At 50.0% G+C, this 21,807-nt stretch overlaps 1 protein-coding gene across 1 annotated transcript in view; it reads right to left on the reverse strand.

Moving 5' to 3' along the window:
• SLC39A11 (solute carrier family 39 member 11) overlaps nucleotides 1-21,807 on the reverse strand; it is a 308,764-nt gene that overhangs the window by 40,272 nt on the left and 246,685 nt on the right. The window contains exon 7 of the mRNA XM_069481668.1: nucleotides 16,395-16,464. Coding sequence (XP_069337769.1) covers nucleotides 16,395-16,464 — 70 coding nt within the window. The remainder of the gene's footprint in view (nucleotides 1-16,394; nucleotides 16,465-21,807) is intronic.

Raw genomic sequence — 21,807 nt, forward strand, 5'->3', positions numbered from 1 at the left:
GAAAATTCAGATGCTTGGCATGTATGGACTGCTTCTTTCAGCTTTTGGAAAATTCTCATGAAAGACATGAACAGCCAGAAATGGAAAGGAATATACCTGTGTGAAAAAGGCATCTTTGTCTGTATCTTGCATTCTAAATTGACAGGGAGGCCTACAATTTGAGAAAATGCTTCTGTACCTTGGACAGAACCAATTAAAGTGATGGCTGCACAATAGAAGGCTTAGCAGGGGACTAGCCTGGTGTCCTGCCCTGCAAGGGCTGCCGGCAGAGATGGGACCACGAGTGTTGCCTTCCCAGCTAAGCACATTTGTTTCAGATGCCTCGAAGTCTTTACCATTGAGTTGAGAGTGAGCAGACGGCTGCAGCAGAGGCCGGTACAGAAAGGCAGGCAGGCAGGGTAGAGGCTCCCAGGACATGTGACATTAAGTGGCGTTTTTGTCCAGTGCCATGTTCTGCCCAGTCCAGGACTCGCCTATCTGAGCGGGCCTGCCTGGGAGAACTCAGCGGACTGTGCCGGACAGTGTCGGTTCTTTCCTAAAAGCTCGAGGCCAGTTCTCGCGAGATCTTGCAAGACCAAAGGCAAAGCAACAACGAAAGTCAGCCTTTTTGTTTTTGTGAAAGCTTCTATTGAGTTTCAGTGAAAAAAGCTTTTCCTGATAGAAGATAATCTAAAAGGCAATATGGAGAGAACATCCGCAGGATGTCTTAGATCCAGCTAAAATCCTGGGTGGCCCTACCAGAAAGCAGCGTTCGTGAGTTTTGAGGTTTGAGTTTTCGATCTGCCTGGAAAAGTTTCCAATGCTTTGCTGGGTGACACGAGGAACTTTCCAGAGAGCTCAGAGGTAACCCTGCCCTGGAAAGCTGTGGCACTTCCTCGTTTCTCCCTCTGCAAAGACCCTTGGTCAAAGGATAAGCTTTCGTGTATTTTACTAAACCACAGAGAGAAAAAAAAAAAGAATTGAATTTTTTACACTGAAAGTCTATACCGTAGGGCAGAGTGGAGATAGCATCAGCAGCAGGATGGGGCAGGCCGGGAGAATCCAGGGCCAGGTAAGACACTGAGCAGGTGCCACGGGGAGAGGTGAGGTCAGGAGGCATGGGGAAGGGATTTAAGTCAAGATTCTGGAGTGAGGGGGAGACGGAAAAGTCAGCAGTAACGAGGAAGGACGCAGCAGCAGCTCAAGATGCAGCAGTCTTACCTGGACAGTCGTAAGAGTCCAGGTAAAGGGGAAGGCCGACAGGAAGCGGCAGGTTCAAGCAGGCAGCACATGGCACTAGGGCCTGCGGTGACGAGAGTTAGCCCATGGAGAATGGGGGCACTGGGGGGCTTCTGTATCCACAGACCAGGGGCATAATGGGGTCAGAGTCCAGGACAAGAGAATTAGGAGCCAGAGACCTACAGCCCAGGTCAGAAACTGGGTAACAACATGGCAGCCGAGTGGCGGGGGGCTCACCTGGACAGAGGCATGCGCTCTCTGGCCGCAGTAGAGACGGGAGAGTTTCCCAGGGTAGGCAGCAGGCCCATCCCGTTGTCCTGGAGAAAGTGGGGACAATGAACCACACTTCTCTGAATAAGATAAGAATGGCCAAGTCCACAGGAGTAGAGCCCAAAGCGTTCTCATGCTTTGCCCTTAACTCAATCATCAAACTCCCCTTTCTCCTCCTCCTCCTCCTCCTCCTAGATTGGATCCTCACTCTCCGTGAAAGGTCCTTTATATTCACCTAGCTGTGCAAATCCAAGAGATTAGGGGGAGGGTTTCCAGTTGTTCTCATCTCCCTATCTAATTGGACCCCAAGTCCTACTGATTTTACTTAATAGTAAAATCAAATCCTTCCTCTCATAGTTCGTGTATCACTGCCATCATCTGATGGTGACAATAACAGCTGTGACTTCCCTCATTCCAGGCCTGTGCTAGATATTTCCCAGGTGCCCTCTCACTTAGTCCCCCAACACTGTGAACGGGGAACACTGAGTATCCCCATTACACAGATTTAAAAAAAGCAAACTGAGGCACAGAGAAACTAAGTAACATTTCAGAGCTTACCCTGCTGGTAAATAGTGGATTCAGGGACCTCAAATGTAGACCGAGAGTCCACCAGAAAGTCTGTGCATAGACAATATTCAATAATGGTCAAGAAGGAAGCAGGCAGATGAAGAAACACAACCGCAAATGTCCACACCCCTGCTGCCGAGCGTCAGCCTCCACCTCGTGTTGTGTGCCTGCTGTGCACCAGGTGCCACCCAAGGGCTCTCCTTTCACTTTTATTCACTCAAGGAAATCTCATTTAACAGATGAGAAAACTGAGGCCTAATGAAGAGGAAGAGCTTGAGTTTGAACACTGTGCTTAGCTTCCTCGGTAAAGACCAGAGAACAGCAGCCCACTGTGATTATGGGGCTGGAGGGAAGACAGGTGACAGTGCCTGCAGGTGTTCACCTTCCGTGGCTGCCCCAGTTTCAGGTCTGGGTGCACGGAGCCGTTCACCTGCCCGGCTGAAGAAGGAAGGTGGCTGCATTTGTGAGGCCAATAGTGAGAGGTTCATTTGGTTAAACAATCGATGGAAAAGTCTGGAATCGCGGATCTTTATGTGTATATATTCAAAGCCAGTTCACTTTGCATCCGTGTAGCCCCGTCATGCTCACTTTTTCTCCCCTGATTTCTTTCTACTCTTTCTCATGCAGGGCCAACTCCATGGGTTATGTAGGCAGTGGAAGTCACGGGGCCTGCAGTCAGGAGGTCAGGGTCAGGTGCACGCACCCCACGAACCAGCCACAGAGTGAGGCCCTGGAGCCCGAGAGGGTCTCATCCCTCCAGGAAGGACCACTTTATTCAAGGGCATGATATTAAATAGCAAATAAAACACACCATGACCAAGTTCCATAAAAAATCAAATTACCGTAGGATTCAGCAATTCTTCTTCTGGGTATATACCCCAAAAGAATCGAAAGCAGGGTCTTGAAGAGATATTTGTGCACTCGTGTTCATAAGCAGCATTGTTCGCAATAGCTAAAAGGTAAAACCACCCAAGTGTCCATGGACGGATGAATGGACAGACAACATGTGGTGTGTCTCCATGCAATGGAATATTATCCAGCCTTAAGAGAAAGGGAATTCTGACACATGCTACAATGTGGATGAACCTTAAAGAATTATACTAAGGGAAACAAGCCAATCACAAAAGGACAAATATGTGATTCCTCTTATATGAAGTCCCTAGAGGAGTCAAATGCATAGAGAAAGTAGAATGGTGGTTGCTGGGGCTGGGGAGTCAGTGTGTAATGACTAACGTATGCATGATATAAAATGTGCCATCTTCGTCATCCTTAAGGGTACAGGCAGGCAGTATGAGAAAAAACCTAACTCCAGCCGTGCTCCCCCGAGCTCCTCTCGTCCACGCAGGGCGCCTCTGCCTTCCGACCTGCCGGTGTGAGGTAATGCCGCGGGGAGCTGGGCGGACGCCCCAGCAGATGGCCTGGGTAGGGCCCCCGGCACCCAGTTCTGGAGAGAATTAAAACTTGACGAGCTATCTGATGGAATCACACCGAAGAAAGGAAATTCGTCTTTTAAGAACAAGCAGGAGGCGGATGACTGAAGTCCCAAAGAATGCTGTGGTTGAACCTTTTTTTTGTTGTTGTTTGTTTTCTGGCACAATCTGTCTCTGTGACTGAGCCGAGGGCCGTGTTCCCCGTGACAAAGGCCTCTTTCTTACGACAGTTTAATAGCTCCCATGCGGGGGGCAGCCCTGACTCTCCCATGGGCGTCTGCAGACGGCCTCGGAGGAAGGGAGAGAAAGGCCAGGCTTTTCCCCAGCGTGGTCCAGACCCAACTGAGAGAGACTTGGGGGTGGGGAGCAAAACCCCAATTTTAACCCCCTCCTGCTGAAACAAAAGCTGCCAAAGGGATGTGGAAAACAAACTGCATCAGCACAGAGAAGAACGTGGACTGGGAGTGGCCTCGGGGCTTTGTGTCAGCCGAGGGAGGGAGTGGAGAGACCTAAGGAGGGACTGTTACTCTCACAGTCCTGAAGGACAGGTGTCAAAACCAAGGTGTGGGAGGGGCCATACTCCCCCCAACCCCCCAGGGGAGTTTGTGTCCTTGGCTCTCCCGGCTTCTGGCAGCTCCCAGCACTCCATGGCATTCCGTGGCTCATAGATGCGTCACTCTGGTCTCTGCCTCTCCTGTCACATGGCTGTCTTCCTTCCATTCTCTGTCACCACGGGGCATTATCCCGTGTGTGCGTGTGCGTGTGCGTGTGTCTTCTCTCCTCATCTTATAAGGGCACAAGCATGTTGGATTTGGGGCCCACCTAATCCAGTATTAGCTGATCTTAACAAATAGCATCTGCAAAGACCCTACTGCCAAATATGGTTACATTCACAGGTGCCAGGAGTTAGAACCTCCACATACCTTTCTGGGGTGCATGATTCCTCTAGAACTCCTTATTCTGGAACTTACGGGATAGGAAACCCTTGCTCGGTACCTCCGTCCTCCCTGAGGACGCTGTGCATTGCTCTCCAGCGCTGAGGCTGAGTCAGAACATAAAGGCCACCAGATTGTCTCAGTGCCACCTCTCTGGAGTCCTCCCTTCCCTGGGCATCTCACCGCACGGAGGTGTCGGCAAGGGATTCTGTTCTTCCCTCTGCAACAAACATCTGGACCGATACTCAAAAGCCTCTTTAACGTAAATATTTGCCTCCAGTAAGGCTGCCTAGAAAATCTTTGTCTCTCACCAAGGGATTTTTACACATGCTTCTGTTTTCCAACACGCCAAAGTAGACGTGATTTTAAAGGTGCATCTGACAATCGAATCAGAGCTTCTACCGCCCGCGTTCCAAGTACTCACAATGGGAGAGCAGACATTGCTCACAGCTTTAGTCGATTGAATCAGAACTTCTGTGGCTTATCTTTTACAACTAAGCTGACCTCATCTCCTACACACCCTGGGGGACAGTTTTTACCTTCCTGGTCACAGCAGGCACGTCACGTGGGAGGCAGAAGAGTACAGTAGAAGAGGCACATGCTCTGGAGCCAGCTGTGCAGGCTCAGGTCCCACCTCTGTCCCTTACTCGCTATGTGCCCTCGGCACACCCTGCATCTGTGAAACGGGGATGGTAACGTCTCCCTCCTGGGGGCTTTAAGGCTTCAATAACGCACGTGAGCACCAACGAGCAGGGGTCTCCGTGTGGCAGGCACACAGCACACATCAGCTTTCTGACTGTTCCATCACTGCCAGCAGAGGTGGTAAATTCCCAGGCTTCTGAATCGGATGGACGCAGGTTAAATCCTGAATCTGCCCCTGGCGGGAAGAATGGCCTCCAAGAACTTTCCCAGCCTGCCGAGGCCCTGTAGCTACCTGTCCCCACTGGGACCACAGTGAGGACTGCACGATGCATGTGAACAGCCCCTTGGTGGCACACGTCCCTGGGAGTGCCACACAGGCACTGATACTCGGGAGCCCCCTTTCCACCAAGCAAAACGTTTCCAAATGCAGAGTCCCTCCCTCCCCGGAACTAAGCCACACCTGCAGCTCCCTTCCAGGTGCCGAGAGCGCCCTTAACGGGCTGCCCTGGGAGACAGAATTGCTTTCTTCCCTGAGCTGCTTGTCACAAGCTGCTGGGGAGGACGGACAGGGCGGTAACAGGAACAGAGGAGAGAGAAGTAGCATGTGTCATCTCCAGTGCCCGGGGAGGCCACAAAGAAACCACACTGCCGTTCTCAAAGGGCTTTGTGGGCCGGTCCCTCCCCTCCAGCCTGCTTCAGGCTAACAGAGTGGACGTTGTGCCGACTCGGCTCCCCGTGCCAAGATGTCCAACCCCTGTCGCCAGGGACTTGGGTGGGGGTGGCTGGGGGCGGCGGGGGTGGGGGAGGAAGGGGCTGATGCATAAAGGGCCCCTTGTGCGGCTCCTAGGAGGGGGACGCTGCTGCTCAGATGGGGAAGTGTGGCACGGCCACCTCCCTCTGTGCTCTGAGAGGGTGACTTTGTGTGGGTGGATCGGAGGGGCCCACGAGTGACTCCAGGGAGTTGGGGGAGCAGAAGGAAAGCAGCTCATGTTGTCTTCAGGGGCTGCCTTGTCATGAAGTCACCTGCAGGATTCCAAGCAGGCCACTCACGCCCCCAGTGCAGAGACAGCCTTGCACAGCCTGGTCCTGGGTCCCACGAAGAGAACAGAGGCGGCCCAGGCTCCGCTATCTGTGAGGACACACAGGATAGAGAGGAGCACACCCCACACAATGACGGCTGAGGACACTGACTGCCGAGACTGGACGGCAACACCAGCCTGGGAGGGTCGCAGGGGAAAGAGAGGAAAGGATGCCGCAGCCAGTATCCGGCACGGAGCCCGAGAAACACGACAGCAGAAGCAACGTGAGAGCGGAGCAGCCCTACATGCCCAGAGACACCCCCCCGACCCCATTCCTGGACCTGGGCTCCCTGCAGACAATTCTTCTGGGTGGGCGGCGGGGGGAGCTCCTGTCCTGCAACCTGGGCAGGAACAGAAGGGGCTGGCCGACTACCTGCAGTACCTGAGACGGGTGGGCCAGGACGCAAACACAGTAAGCTAGATCAGGGATTTTCTGCCAAGTGTGGGGGCAGGGAGAGTATGGTAGGGGGAAGGGCGGTATCTATTCCATCCAGAGTACGCACTTAGGATTGTGTTACAAAACCTTCAACTGCTTAATACTTAAGAGGCAAGCTCATCTCTTAAGACCACTTACAGCCCATTGATCCGATGATTTCAAGTGTATTTTCCCAGTTGCAGTGAATACAATAGTTGTCCTAAGTTATCTTTCTCCAAAAAGATGGATCCTGTGCTGAGTACATCTTTGTGGGTTGAAGGGATGGACGGAGGGACAGACTGACAAATCACTTGCCAACCAGCTACCCGAGATCCTCCGTGAGACCCTGTTTAATCCTGGTGTGGCTTCGCCCAGGCGCCTGGCAGGCTTTTCTGGCCCCCTTCTTCACTTCCCAGGACTGATCGAATAATTAAGGTTATTTTAACACAAAGTCACTAGAGAAGTAAACATGTCACTTCAAGTGACAAAAAGAAAAAATGAATTGATTTTTGGCTGTTGTGAAGTTAGGACTTTCTCACCTCGCTGATCCTCTAAGCAGGGCAAACACCAAAGAGTTAGAGTGGCTTCCTGCTCTTCAATGGGCCCCCTCACATTCCCCGCCCCCCACCGTGTAGGTCCACATAAAAGCTGCATTTTTATTCCAGACACAGGGGAAATACAGTGGCGATGAATCTTTTAAGTGCTGAATTGAATGGGGGCTGAAACATCAGGGTCAAATAGCTGGAACATAAAGATGCTGCTATTTGGAAATTGCACAGAGCCTGTTTATAGACTCATATACACACACGTCTGGTCTTCAACTTTTGCAGGTGCGACTTCTGTGCAAGCCTAACGTGGATGGGGACAGCAGCACACCTCCACTGCCTTTCCCCAGCGCTACCTTTTCCTTTCATACCCTGCCCAGCGATCTATGATGTCGCTCTGCCGCATGGTGGCGCCGTCTGCCCGCCACCGCCTGCCTGCCAGCACTTTCCAATTCCACCGCAGTCTCTGGAACTCAAGGTAGGGCCATCGGTGTGTGGGAGGATGAGAAAGGAAAATTTAAGAGGAGCAGCTGCCAACAGATTACTCTAGAATTCCAGACAAGGTAGTGTGATGGGTTCAAGAGAAGGGCTTGCTCAGATAAAATAAAATTGAGAGCATAATGTGTGACTGCAGATAAAGGAAAGCACAAGAATTTACTTCCAATTCTGCCGAAGTGACGGGAGGGTGGGGAGGGGGCGTGACTCTGCTGAGAAGGGGTGGGAGCGCTGGAGTCAAGGGGTGAAAGCGTTTCCTCCCTGGGCATCTTCCTGTCCTCATGCTGGGTCACCACTTCTCAGGCTAAAGGCTACTCTCCCGGGAGACCAGGCTGGGAAATGGTGAGACCCGATTCGGTAGGCAGGGAGGAGATGGAGACCGGCAACCTTGAGGAAGGGAAGGTCTCCCTGGAACGTTCCAGAAGTCTGGGAGCCTTCGCCCAAGGCAGGTCTAAGCACTGCAAGAGCAGCTGCGCGGATGCTTGCTGGGAGACAGCTGTGGCAGCTTGCTTGTTAAAAGATGCTCAAGTGAAGTCTAATTAAAAAGTCTACGTTAGTTCTCTGAGACCCCTCGTAAGCATGTTTCCAAGAATCTACTGGAACAAAAGCAGAGGGACTACTTGGACACACACACACACACACACACACACACATTATACATACAGACAGACTCATCACCTGGCTAATGCTAATTAATGACCAGGAAAATATATCAATTGCCATGTTTGCCTCTAAATAAATGGTTGCTTAGTTAGTGAACGGCTGCTGACTTAAATCTTTGTTAATATAGCAACATATATATTGTTTTTGTAAGCCGGGGGAAAGGATTTATCTGATTTATGATCTTTTACTCAGGAAAACATACACCTTAAAGTTGGTTTTGATCCTCCACGTGTAATGCAATGAGCTATACTACGTCCAACTATAGGCTGATCCACCAGGCATCCTTTACCAAGTGTCTGGTTGGGGTTAGCATCGGCTGGTTGAGGCACTCAGTTGAAGAGTCCCCGGTGGTATCTTGGGCATGTGCCGTGGGGGTTACCCACGCCACCCCATGAAGTCTGAAGCCAGTCCCTTCCGCTGTGCACGGCCTGCACCTGTCGGTCAAGGTGTGCTCGCGGACCACAAATGTCTCTCGATGAGTTTTAAGCTTCCTTAAAGCTTAAAACAGGAAGTGGCAGGTGAAGCAGAATGTTTAAACATAAATAAAATGACATTGCTCTACATGCTGGCTTGAGTGACGGCTGCCACTGATCAGTGAGAGCTTAGGGCACGTCTCCTCCTCTCCAAAGAACACGTTCTTCAGAGGTAATGATACTTCAGAAAGGAAAACCGCTTAAACGTCAAACTCCTCAAGGCCACACACAGTATGAAGAATTTCTCTGTGGTCGAAACAAAAAGAAATTGCTGTGGGACCGGGTCAGAAAGAAAGCCGTTTCCTTTGAACTACAGGCTGCCCTTGGGGGACTGAGAGTCTCCACAGTCCGGGGGACACGGACCTCTGAGTGAATGTCCTGATGCAGGCTGACCCAGCAAGGCAGGGAGGTGGCCGGCACAGACAAGGCTGGGGCTGCCGAGGGTGAGGAAGTGCGGGCACCAGGACACCAGGTGGCAGCAGCCACACGCGCATCATGGCGGGGTGCCTGCCTGTCTTCTTTCCAGGTCAGAAGCTCCTGAAGTGGGAACTGAAGACAGCGCCTTCTTGGAATATTTACAGTCTACGTTTTTTTTTTTTTTTTCTCTTTTCTTGTGGGTGGCTATGCTGCCGGAGGTGAGATGAGAGAACCTCCTGCTTCAAGATGCATCATAAAGAGGCACAAGCAAGAGGTCGCAAAAAAGACAGCTGGCCTCACATTGTTTAATGATGCATCTGGGGGAAAACCAGGGACTGTGCCCACTCAACGAGGGGTCTACAAACTAACTGCAGATAGTAAATACGTTCAGCTTAACCGATAGTAAACATTTCCAGCTTTTCAGCCTTAAGATTTCCGTGGCAATTACTCATTTCAGCCATCCTAGCACCTGTGTTCCAATAAAATTTCACTTACACAAAACAGGTGTTGGGCCGAGTCTGGCCCGCGGCCCACAGTCGTTTGCCAGCCCCTATCCTGCATGAGAGGAAACTATCTGGCTCCGTTAGCGGGGTCCATACAGACCCCAGGCGTGGGCCGGGTCACGCCTCTCCCCATCCGTGCAAAGCCATCCCTTTGTCCCTGCTCAGCCCCCTCCACGGCACCACAGAATCAACCTGTCTCCTTGGCACAGAGCTCCCATTCCCCCTCCTCCCCTCCACACACACAACTCAGTTCTCAGTTCACACCTGAAGCTCTTCCCTGGATCAGCCCCTCCTCACTCCCATCCACAGCACACCGACATCCTGCATCTTCTTCATAGCTGCCAAGACACACAGCAGGGGGCGGTGGGGGTGGGTGATCAGGCCACGTTTTGCTCCATTGCTGAATTCTTCACACCGGTCTGTCCACCCTCTCTCCCTCCTCCACCAAATCATTTCATCTTAGCCTGACTAATGTTCAAATCGCCTCCTGGGGTGTCACTCCCGCATCGGAACCCGCCATAGCTGCCAACCTCTTGCTGAGTAACGCACTTGCTCTTTAGCCTGCCTCAAACGAACCCTTCACACATACCTTCCCTGACGCACCTGTGAGTTCTATCTCAGCCACGTCTGTCTAGCTGCTGGCCCTGAAACCACCTGGGGCCCTACCGAGGCATTTGCTCACAGCGTGACCTGCCCTTTCTCTCCCAAGCACCTGATAAAACACAGCCCCCTCTATGAAGTGCCCCCAACACGAGCAAAAAGCATGCCCATCTTTCTGCTGGTGTCTTAGGTGGTCTGGTTTGGATCCGGGGCTTGGAGTTTTCTCTGTGTTAATCTTACGCTGCCTACAGGCTCAATTTCCCACTAACAAATTATCGTGGCTGTCTTTCCTGCTATTGATTTTCAATTATGTCACGTTGAGGTCAGACAATGTGGTCTGAATGGTATTGATCCTGGGGTATTTACTCTTTCTCTGTGGCACAACACTCTAATCAATTTTGGGAAACATGCACACATGGCCTTTTACGGTGCAAGTTTCCTAATTCCTGGGCTGGGGTTCTCTAGATGTCCACTGTCTGCATTTTGTTCACTTTTTATCTGTGTCATCTTTAAGCATCAGGGACATTATACTCCCCCAGCATGAGTGTGGTTTTGTCCGCTTCTCCTTGCAACTCTGACAATTTTTCCTTAGAAGAGTTTGACCCAGGTGCAAACGCAGGGTCACGATGTCATGCTGGCGCACTGCTGCCCTGTTCCTTAAGCAGCGACCTTTATCCCTTATACGGCTTCCGGCCTTCAAGTCTGTTTTGTCTGATACTGAAATTATAATACCTGTTTGTGTTTGATTAGCATTTGCCTTGCATCTCTTTTCATTTCTTGGTTTTCAACTTTTCCACATCATCTTTTAGGTGCACCACTTGTTAATCTCTTAGGACTGAAATCTTAAAAAGCAAAACATCTCTCTTTTAAAAGATGAATTCAATCATCTGATGGCTGAATTATTCCACGTGGTTTCTGCATCTCTCCCCAGTGTTTTTCATTCATTCAGTCAAGCTACAGCACAAGGGCCCACTGCCTATTTCTGGAAATGAACTTTTACTGGAGCGCAGCCACACCCACTTGTTTTATGTATTGTCTACAGCTACGTTGGCACTTCCACGACAGTGAGTAGTTGTGACAGAGATCACATGGCCCACAGGCCATGTGGAACTTTAAGAGAAAGTCTGCCAGCTTCTACTCAAGAATGACAGGTACTTTTTTCTTGGCACTTTGATGGTAGCTTTCCCTTATCTTCTATTAGAGCCAAGAAGTCTTCTGTTGGTCATTTCTGGGTAGAGACCATCTCTTCCTCCGGTGTCTTTTCAGATTCCCTCAGTCGGCTGCTCTGCAGGAAGCCACAGCTACACGATGACCTATTCACGGGCTTGATCATGCACCAGTCTGATCTGAAGACTCATGGCTCTTCCCATTTCTGCAAAATTCTCATCCATTACTCTTGAAAATCACCTTCATCTTTCCTGTTCTCTCCTTTGGTGACTCCAAGTAGATAATATTAAAAATTTCATTTTATTTTTATCAAGTCTCTTAATTCATCTTTCATAGTTTCAGTCTCGTTACCTCTCTATGATGCATTCTGGGTGATTTCCTCAGATCAATTATCCACTTCATTAATTCTACCTTCATTTGTATCCAACCACTTAAATATTCCACTGAGTTTTCATTTTAATGCCTATATTTTTCATTTTTAAAAAGTTCTACTTGGTTTTTTCTCTAAATCTGCCTGTTCTTTTACAAGACTACTGTATTTTATTACAAATCTATCCCTCATTAAATATTAAGTACTCTAATTTTTGCAGCCCCATGTAGTTTTAAAAAACAAACAAACAAACAAAAAAAACCCCTTTTATTTAAGATTAGCTTTAGGCATACAGAAAAGTTCAAAGATCATTCAGAAAGTTCCTGTATACCCTTGCACCCAGTTTCCCTGCCAACATCTTACATATGACAGTGTATTTGCCACAACTAAGGAATCGATATTGGTGCATCACTTTTAACTATACAACGTATTCAAATTTCACTAGTATTTCCCTGATGTCCCTTTTCTGGACCAGGATCCCATTTAGGACGGCACCTTATACTTGGTCTCCTCTGGGCTGAGTTTTAGACTTTACTTGTTTTTGACGACCTTGACAGTTTTGAGGAGAACAGGTCAGTTATTCTGTCCCTCAGTTTGGCCTTGTCTGATGTATTTCTCATACAATTTTATTATCCCTAGTCTTGTAGGTGCTATCTTTCCTAAGTGGTGGGGGTTTTTCCCTATGTGGTTTGTCTTTATTTTCTATTTTTGTGCAAGTTTATCTATACTGACGAGTCCCGCCTACCCCCTGGCACGCCTTTGCCCCCAGGCATCTGGTGCCTGGTTAGTGGAAGAATTAGGGCTTATGTAGGTAAGGGCTTTATGTTTGCAAAGTATTTCTATTACCCTAGATCAGTTTTTATGTTAATTTCTTTATTTGGGGTTAATTTCTTTATTTGGGGTTTCTCATATGAGTATATAAATTAGTACCCTATACCCTGTGTGATGCAGGTCTAGGATTTTGGTATCTTGCAGATAATTTACCCTATCCAAGATCCTGGAGAGATGAGAAGTTCCATGTGCAAGTTCCTGGACCAGTGTGTGGAGTTTTATAGCCCCTTTTAGAGACAGGCAATGCCCACAAGCCCTGGCCTTCAGGCTGGGGCTGTTCTAGTTCCCTGACATCCATGGGCAAGGCCATGGGCGTGAAGTCCTTCTCTCAGCCCTTGGACCTCTGTCAGGACCTGAAACCGCTCACCACGCTGTCTTTGGCCCCTCCCTTTATTTCTAGCACCTGACATTTCTTTCTCCTGCTTAGTCCTTGGTCGTGTGCTAAGAGCCATTTCTACTCCTTTGTTTGTGGTGGGACATCACATCAGCTGAGTGCACCATGTTACGGGAAGTATTGTGACAACTGTTTAGCTTCTTGGAAGAGCTATGTCACACAAATTGTGTTTTCTGCAGGGACTAGCAGTGTGGGGCGCCTAGCAACAGTCACTAAAGAGTGAGTGCGTGAATGCGTGATGGAGCTCAGGCCGGCTCAGGAGACAGCTGAGCACCTGTAGCCGCGGCGCAGACATCTTCACAGAGGACCGAGTCTGGGACATTCCGAGCAGGCAGGGAGCAGGCGCACGAGCCCCCTGCCTGGTGCTCCCAGTCACGGGGGTCCCAGCCGCAGGCTGCCTTAGTCAGTCCTGGGGACGACACGGTTTCACCAGCGGCTCATCTCACAGCGCTGCCTGTTCACTTTCTAATTCTACTTTAATCATCGTACGGCGTGACTGCCTTCTCTCCCCCTCCTGAAAGAGGAACCTGAGAATGAGTGTGGGCGGATTTAACGCCAATTCATCGAGCGAGTTTCATCCCGGAGTTGCAGATGATAATCTAAGGCGGGATACAGCCTCGGCACGTGGACGCCACCGCAGGCCCTCTTCCTGTGTCTGCAGGGCTGCCTCTCCGGACCCGACGCGCAAGCACAGACACTAGTTCGGAAACCCCAGCGTGATGGGACAACCGGAAGGCACATTCCTTGACCTCCTTGTGTAAACTGGCACGACGCTGGCCCCAGCCTGTTGCCGGCTGGGCATTCTACAGCCTGCAGCATTGCAGGCTCTGCCTGTCCTGCCTACAATTCATAAAGCGCCTTTCCCTCTCAGGCACCTGAGTGGGAAGTTCTCACTTTCCACTACCCTCTAGTCCCTATGCTCCCAAGAAACCCATTCTATAGCAGGAGCTAAGGCAGAGAAAGCCAACGAGCCCTGCCTGGGGGATATTCTGCATTTTATCACCCAAGAGGAAGAGCCCAGGTATTTGGAAAAGACAGCCCACACCTCGAACTCTATGTGGATTTCTAAGAGGGGAGAATGGGCGGGAGGGGTCTGCGGCGTGCACTGCAGAAACCCCTCACCCCACAACACTCTGCGGATGCAGTGGCCACGGTAGCAGAGCTCCATCGACTCTGCCCCACAGGCTGTGACACTGGTGGGTGGGGTGCAGGGGCACGAGAAGCCCCCAGGGACGCTTGTGCAGCAGAGGGTCTTGTGAGGCTGCAAACACTGACGCCCGCTGCCCCAGTCCAATCCCAGTGAGAGGATCCCATCGAGGGCTTATATAACTCAGAGAGAATCTGTTCGGGCAAGGCAAAGGAGGAGCTGGGTTGGAAATACTGTTGCTCCACTTTCTTCAGAAATATTTATAAAGATTGGCAGAGAGTGCGGGTGACAGAATAGAGGGACACTGGAGTTGACATCGTGATGTCACAGGGATGTAGTGCCACCAGACGAAGAGCCTGGCCTGTGAGTACAACGCCTGGGGCACGGCTGTCACTTGCCAGGCGCAGGCCTTCTGCAGCGTGCGTGGTCCCCCGTGCCCTGGGAAGACCTGGCTTTGACTGTTTATAAGGTCAGCCCCTCAGGGCTCCTCGGCCCCACGGATACCGTGCGACTCTGAAGTTTCTCACGGTCTAATGAAGTCAAGATTTAAACGGCTGTGCCAGGGGACAGAGAGCCACATGTCCCCACCCCAGGCCCCGGGCTGCAGGGCGCTGTGAGTCATAATTAGCCCTTGTTTTTGGTGACATTTCTTACATTCTAAAGGCCCTTCCACAGGCAACGTTTTAACAGATGACACGAGAGACAGAGCGAGGAAATGACTTGGGAGTCTGAGAGGCAGAAGTAAGAAGTTGAGAGCAGGAAAAATTTCAGCCTAGAATGTGCTGAGCCCACACCCATGTTCTGGGCCTCAAAGAATGGACACATCTCTTAACACGTAGCCTTCGAATTCACTGACAGCAATGGCCACGTTTAACACGCAGGGGCTCCACGTCAGCTGCGGAAAGAGATGCAAGGAGGTGACCTGAACACAGTCCTCACGGGGCACAAGGAGGGCCCATGGCAGCTCGGTAACCGGGAAGGGATGGAAAGGGGGTTACGTGAGAAATTAGTTTCTGACAGCCACGGCTAGTGGACATGGGGCTGATCACCAAAGGACGGGGGGCCATTGCCTCGCGAGAGAATATCTGGGGATGGCACCAGACTGAAGGCCGTGGAACGAGCTGGATGCAGGGGGGAGAAACCAGTGGTCCTGGAGACATCCGATCTGAATTATGTTTTTAAGTAATTGTAAATTCAAGCACCTTTAGAAAGCGCACCTGCCATTTGAAGTTCACCTCAGTCCTCACCATTTCCGACTGTCCTCACCCGATTGTCCCCACTCATCTTTATTATCCCCGAGTCCCCTGAGGGCACTCGAGTCTGCCGCCCTTGGACGCAAGGCCCCACGCTGAGGCTGCCGTGTTCGTGGCGGACCACGCAGACCTCGCCTCTGTGATGTCCAACGGACACCAGGTGAGCCCAGCTTGTCACCTTGTCTAGCCCCTCTTTAATTCAAGGGAAGGGAAGGGAAGAACTTGCAAGGCCCGGTGACTGTCTATGGAAGGTGAGGGACAATGAAGCATTGAGGGTGACAGTGGGTTTGGCTTGGTCGACTGGGTGTGGGGGTGGCAGGGAACCCCAGAGAGGGGCAGGTTGTACAGGACAGCAGATGAGACACAGGCTCGGCTCTGGAAAAGCGGGGTGAGGGGAGCCTCCCAGGAGGCAGGAGGAGGAACATCCAGGCCGGAGCTCGACGTGGGCGTCATCAGCAAATTGGTAGAAGATAAAGTCACAGGAATGGGGAAAGTGGCTTAGGAAGAGTGCAGTGAGTGGGGAAAAAAGGATGCTTTAGAGACAGATCCTGGGAACACCAACATTGGAGAAAGGGCTGTGGGACAAGAAGGCCACCCCCCAAAGAGCATTCTCAGAGCAGGTAGACACGGGGGGAAACCAGGAAAGCCCAGAGTCCAGAAAGAGCGTCAACTGCTGCCCTTATTAGACTTTTTTGTCTTTAGTCTTTATACGTTTAAAGTGCTTAAGGCACAGCATGCGATTATATCCGTGTTTTGTTTTCAGAATGGCCACCCACTCGACAGCTGGTCTGAAAGACCCGGCGCACCCCTGAGTCTCTGACCGAGCGCCTCTCTCGGCATGAGCTTCACCTGCCCGCGAGCCGCCTCCAGCAGTCCCGCCCGCAGAGCTGGGGTCCCCGACAGGTCCGAGCAGGCAGCTCCCCACGGGGCAAGCAGACCCACGGCGCCACTGGGGGCAGAGCCACCCGGTGCTGGCTTACCTGGCGCTCTCAAACGTAGCAGATGCCGTCTTTTCTATAGCCCCGAATCCAACTCCGACAGCAAGACCCTCTGAAACAGACATAAAAAAAAGCACAAGGGGTTAGGAATAACCTCTCAATAAGGAACGTCGCCGTCACTGTCACTGCATCAGGTAAAACTGCGTCAGGCTCCTTGGCACAGAAAATTCAACTTGACAGGAGCTTAAACCCGACGCACTAACCCCACAGGGCCAGACGGAGCCGCTGCCTGGGTTTGTAAGGCCTGCAAGCTAGGAATGACTTTTGCATTTTTTAAATACATAATCACCAAAGAAGGAATATTTCACGACACATGAAAATCATATAAAATTCAAATTTTAGTGTCTGTAAATAAAGTTTTACTGGCACATAGCCACAGTCATTGGCTGACAAGTTGTTTATTGCTGGTTTCATGCTACATTAGCAGAGCTGAGTAGTTATGACAGAGACTGAATGGCCTGAAAACCTAAAATATTTACTGTCTGGCTCTTTCCAGAGTTTGATGAGCCCCGGCCTAAACACACCGGGTTTTATTTATTAGCTTGGTACAAAAGCTCAGCGACGTCACTGCAGACACAGGCTGCAGGTTTTCACTTTGTCATCCTCACCAACTAGGTCCTCATAGTTGCAAAGTGACGGTGCCACGCCAGGCATTTCACCTATGTCCTAGGTAGGAAGAGAGCAGAAAGGCAAAAGCCTTTCTTTATCGAGGCTTTGTCTCATTCCTCTGGAAGGGACATCTCTTCTGGCAGACTTCCTCATACCTCCTCGGCCAGGACGGGAGGAAGTGCCCAACCCTGGACTGATCTCAGCCCCAGGCCCAGAACTCTGAGACTCCAAGACAAGTTCAGGCCGGTCTCAATCTCTCCCTGGGGCTGGGAAGGGCCCACCCTGCCTACCCTTCCCTTAGACCGAGGGGTCTCTATATGCCACCAGAATAAATTGGGGTCTTGTAGGGAGGAAAGCAGGCGGCGTGGTAGAATCACCATCATCCCGGCTCTCAAAGGAACCACCCTCGGTCCAGTGGTGGAGACTGGGACAGTCTGTTCCAAAGGTGTGGCCGGAGTCCAGCCTGCAGTGTGGGGAAGGACAGGATGATTCTCAAGTCCTTCCTAGGGATGCTCACAGACTCGCTGAGTTCGCCAATAGCAACACCCTACCTGGGATCAGACGTGGAAGGGTGAGGCTGGTTGGTGAGTATCTGAGGGGGCAGTAAGGACCACCAAAGAGTTATGACAGGGACTGAGTGGCCTGAAAACCTAAAATATTTACTGTCTGGCTCTTTCCAGAGCTTGATGCCAGTGACCCAGTGGCCACGGAGCAAAAGCGTGGACACACAGCATTACAACACTTCCTGACACCTGTAGGGGAGTCCTGCGATTCCCCTCGCACCATCTAGGAAGGAGATTTGCTAAATAACCAATACTGGTCAGAAGCAAAGCCAAAGGCTTCTCTTTTTATGAACAGAGAAGAGGTCAAAATCTACCGAGAGGGGCTTGTCTTCTTTCAGGAAGAAAGAAGACACTGTCACTGTCTCCTGGACTCAGTATTATTCATACAACCCCAGTGTCCTTGGCCCTCTCCAACTACACAGGACACGAGACGGTGACCCTTGAACAATGCAGGGTTAGGGGTACCAACCCCCTGTGCAGTTGAAAATCCGTGCATAACTTTTGATTCCTCCCAAAACTTTACTAATAGCCTGTGTTGACCAGAAGCCTTACAGATAACAAAGTCAATGAATACACATTGTGTGTGTTATACGTACTATATTATTATGTACTGCATTCTTACAATAAAGTAAACTGGAAAGAATATATTATTAAGAAAATAAGGAAGAGGAAATATATCAGTTTACATCGCCTGTTTACAAGATGAATCACCTATCTGAAATGGCAGACGATCGCAGCGGCAGACCTCAATCTATAGTATGTATCTAGCAATTCAAGTTTTTCTCATAATGTCATGACCTCTCTCTGTTTCTCTGGGAGCACTTCCAGCGTCCCCAGTGGTGCATCCTATGGATACTATGCTATTCAAGGTGCATGGTGCTGCACTAAACATGATGAAAAATATGCGAGATCACTTTCTACTACTATCCGCTCTCTGGAGAAACGAACTGCTCACACTGAGATGAGTGTCACATGACATTTTAAGCAGATACTCCAACACTTGAGCTCACTGCAATAGCAACCGGAGGTGGTTATGAAATTATTACAGTAGTACAGCATGGACCACAATTAACTTTATACAGTTATGATTTAATACTGTATCTTCACGTTTGTTTACATTTCTCTCAACTTCGAATGGCGAATGGCGCCTTGGACAGTCTGTGTATACACAAGTTTAGATAAATTTTAACTTTTAATAATAGATTTGTATACATTTTATAGTAGCACATGATAAAATAGTATTCTAAATATATTTTATGTATTCATGACACTTTCCGTACTTTTTCCATATTTCTAGGCTCCACGATTTGTAAGTTTTTTTTCAAATTGTTGTAAATCTCCAAAAAATTTTCCAATATATTTATTGGAAAAAATCTGCACATAAGTGGACCCGTGCAGTTCAAACCAGTGTTGTTCAAGGGCCAGCTGCATTTTTAAGGCACTTGATGTTAATTCGTCATAAAGGCCGTACATCAACTGAGTCTTCATTAATTTTATTTCCTCATTAATTTAATTTCCTCTAAGATGACTCTGGTTCCAAATTAGGCCTTGTATTCAAGATCCTAGGCTCTCTGTGGTTCTTTCTCTTGGGAAATGGGGGGCTGGTGGCCCTTTCTCCACCAGGCACGAGGCGATAAGACCTAGTGCTACATGAACCACAGGTGGGAACTGCCACCTCCGGTCTACAGATCAGGGAGGGAAGGTGACGGGGAACTAGCCTGAGAGACCCAGGTGGGTTCTGATTCTGTGGTCCAGGGTCTTCGTATCTCTACAGCTGCTTGTTCTTCTCCTCTTTCAGAAATTTCCTCCAAGAATGGATACTATGGAAGCCACAACTCCAGGGAGAGGTTTGTAAATATGTCCCATATTTTAAGGTTTGTCCAATGCATCCAACACCATCAAAAAGGGTTAGGTGAGAAAGAATATCTATATGAGGTGCCTTATATCAGTGAGAACTGAATTGAAAGACAGGCTGCGATGGATGTCTAAAGGTTTTAGGCTTTTCCATCAGGGAGGAGACAACCTCTTTTTGTGCAGCCCCTGAATCTCAGGAGCTGCCCATGGCCATGAGAATATAAGGTCAGAGGACGTCCGAGCCACTGCTACCTGGCCAGTCTCCTGCCTTTGAGGAATCCAGTGTTTACAAACCTGTTGTTCTCAACCTTGTGTTGCACCAACACTGCCAGGACCACAACCCACTCCCATCAGTAACACTGGGTCTCTGGGACACAGATCTTCACCAGGGACCCCTGGCCCACTAGGGTGAGCCGTCAAAAGCTGGGGAAAAACTTGGGGCATTTTGTGACACCAGAAAGGCATATCCCTCCGTTTCAAAAAATTCACTTTTTTAAACCATAAACAACAGCCATTTGGCTCTTTTGTTAAAAATTTTCCTCTAACTAGTCATCTTAATGTATGTGCTAGTGTAGCCCAGAGCAAAAGGACCTATGTTAACCAGCAAACCAACCCTTTCGAGTTGTTCGGCATCCAGCCGTAGTGCACCGACCTGTACACGCTCACCGCAGCTCTGGGACGCTGGGGACGGGGGTGCCGCGATGATGGATAAGGAGAAGGGCCTTCCAGAAGGGACCCAGCTGGGGAGAGGCAGAGCTGGGCCATGAACCTCAATCCCCTGTTCTGTTCCTTCCTCCGAAGTGTCCTTTGCTGCCCGGTTTGCTGACCTGGGCTTGTGGCTTTCCCCCCCAGCCACAAGGGCCCCGTGGGTAGCAAGCATGGGCATCTGAGTCTCTGCGCCCTAAACACATATGGAGCAAAGTGAACACATTGTGCCTCCCGCCCACCCTGTACCTCGGCCAGGTCAGTAGCCGGGGACCTGTTCACAAATGAGCATTCCATGATGGTTTGCAAATAAGCCTGTCGTCCTTCTGATTTAGGAAAGGGAAAAAAATTTATTTTGAGGGAGAAGGGCTTTGAAGCGTATGATTAAATTGCTGAAGGCAGGCCAAGGTACCCTTCCCTGTGTGAGGAGTGGTCTTCGCAGCTGGGGAGCTGCTCCCCGGTCAGGGATGACCAGGATGGGGAGAGAAGGTGGGGTGAGAAGCATCGAGGTCCAGATGATGCTTCAATATTAAATACAGGCTCAGCTCTAGGAGCAAGTCTGAGCACCCACTTGCACAGGTCCTGACAGGCGCTCATTAAAAGACAGAAAAGCAACCATGTGGGCACATATGTTGCCGGAGGGGACTTAGAGGGGCCACATACAGCCCCGGCTACACCAGGAGCCTCCAAGCGTGCTGGAGAAATCAGCTTTGATTCCTCCTCTGTCCCAGCCTTTCGGGGAACTGTCACCAAGCTGGGCGAGGGGGCAATGCCACATAACACCACAGTCTGGTTTCCTGGCCATGAAGGCCTGTGTTAGTCTATCAAGAGAGTCGATGTATCGGGCTTAGACACCCAACAGGGCAGGGCTGCTGTCTTCACTCTCACTCTGTCCCTGCAGCTCAGCTGAGCCTTCTGGGAGACTGTCGGGCCGGAGATGTGCTGGTAACCCTGCCCGGCCTGTCTTCAGCCCCAGATGTCTAGCAGGAAACGAAAGCAGGAAGGCAGGAACTCTGATCATATTATGCATTTATCAAAGAAAATCTTGGTAGAACCAGCCAGGTATTGCCAAGGAATCCCCGTAGAGTCTGGCAAAGGCCACGTAAAAGATGGATGGAAACTTATCAGTTTAGAGTTATTTTCTTGAAAAAGTAGTTCAATACATTGTTCTAGTGTGAATTACTAACCCTGTTATTCATATTGGAGAACGATAAGTAAGTGTTGGGAAAGATGAGAGAGAGAAGGGTTCCAGAACAGTTGAATCTAACTCAAATTCTTATCAATAAAGTCCTGTCTTAGAGTTTATTAAGAGATGTTGATAATGGAAGATACTGTAACATGAATCCCCATGTCATTAAAATAACCACTTCCCAATTAATGTTTGCAAGTGTGCTTGTTTGGCATATTCTGTTGTCTGAAGTTAGGATCCCCTTACACAGCGACAGGCCCAGAAAAAGCTATTCTCCAGTCTCTGCTGCCTACTTGGAAACGAGCCCAACCCCAGCAGATTGCAGAGAGGGAGGCTTGGCCTCGTTTGTCTGAATGACGACAGGACAAAGGCACTCTCTAAACAACAGGCGAAGGTGGCTTCCAGGCGAAGGTGCCTTGGGAAGCATTAGCATCCCAGAGTCAATGTCAATTTGCTTTAGTTCTCAACAACCAGA

Source organism: Eulemur rufifrons, chromosome 9, assembly GCF_041146395.1.
Source record: "Eulemur rufifrons isolate Redbay chromosome 9, OSU_ERuf_1, whole genome shotgun sequence".
In the NCBI taxonomy this organism is placed as follows: domain Eukaryota; kingdom Metazoa; phylum Chordata; class Mammalia; order Primates; family Lemuridae; genus Eulemur; species Eulemur rufifrons.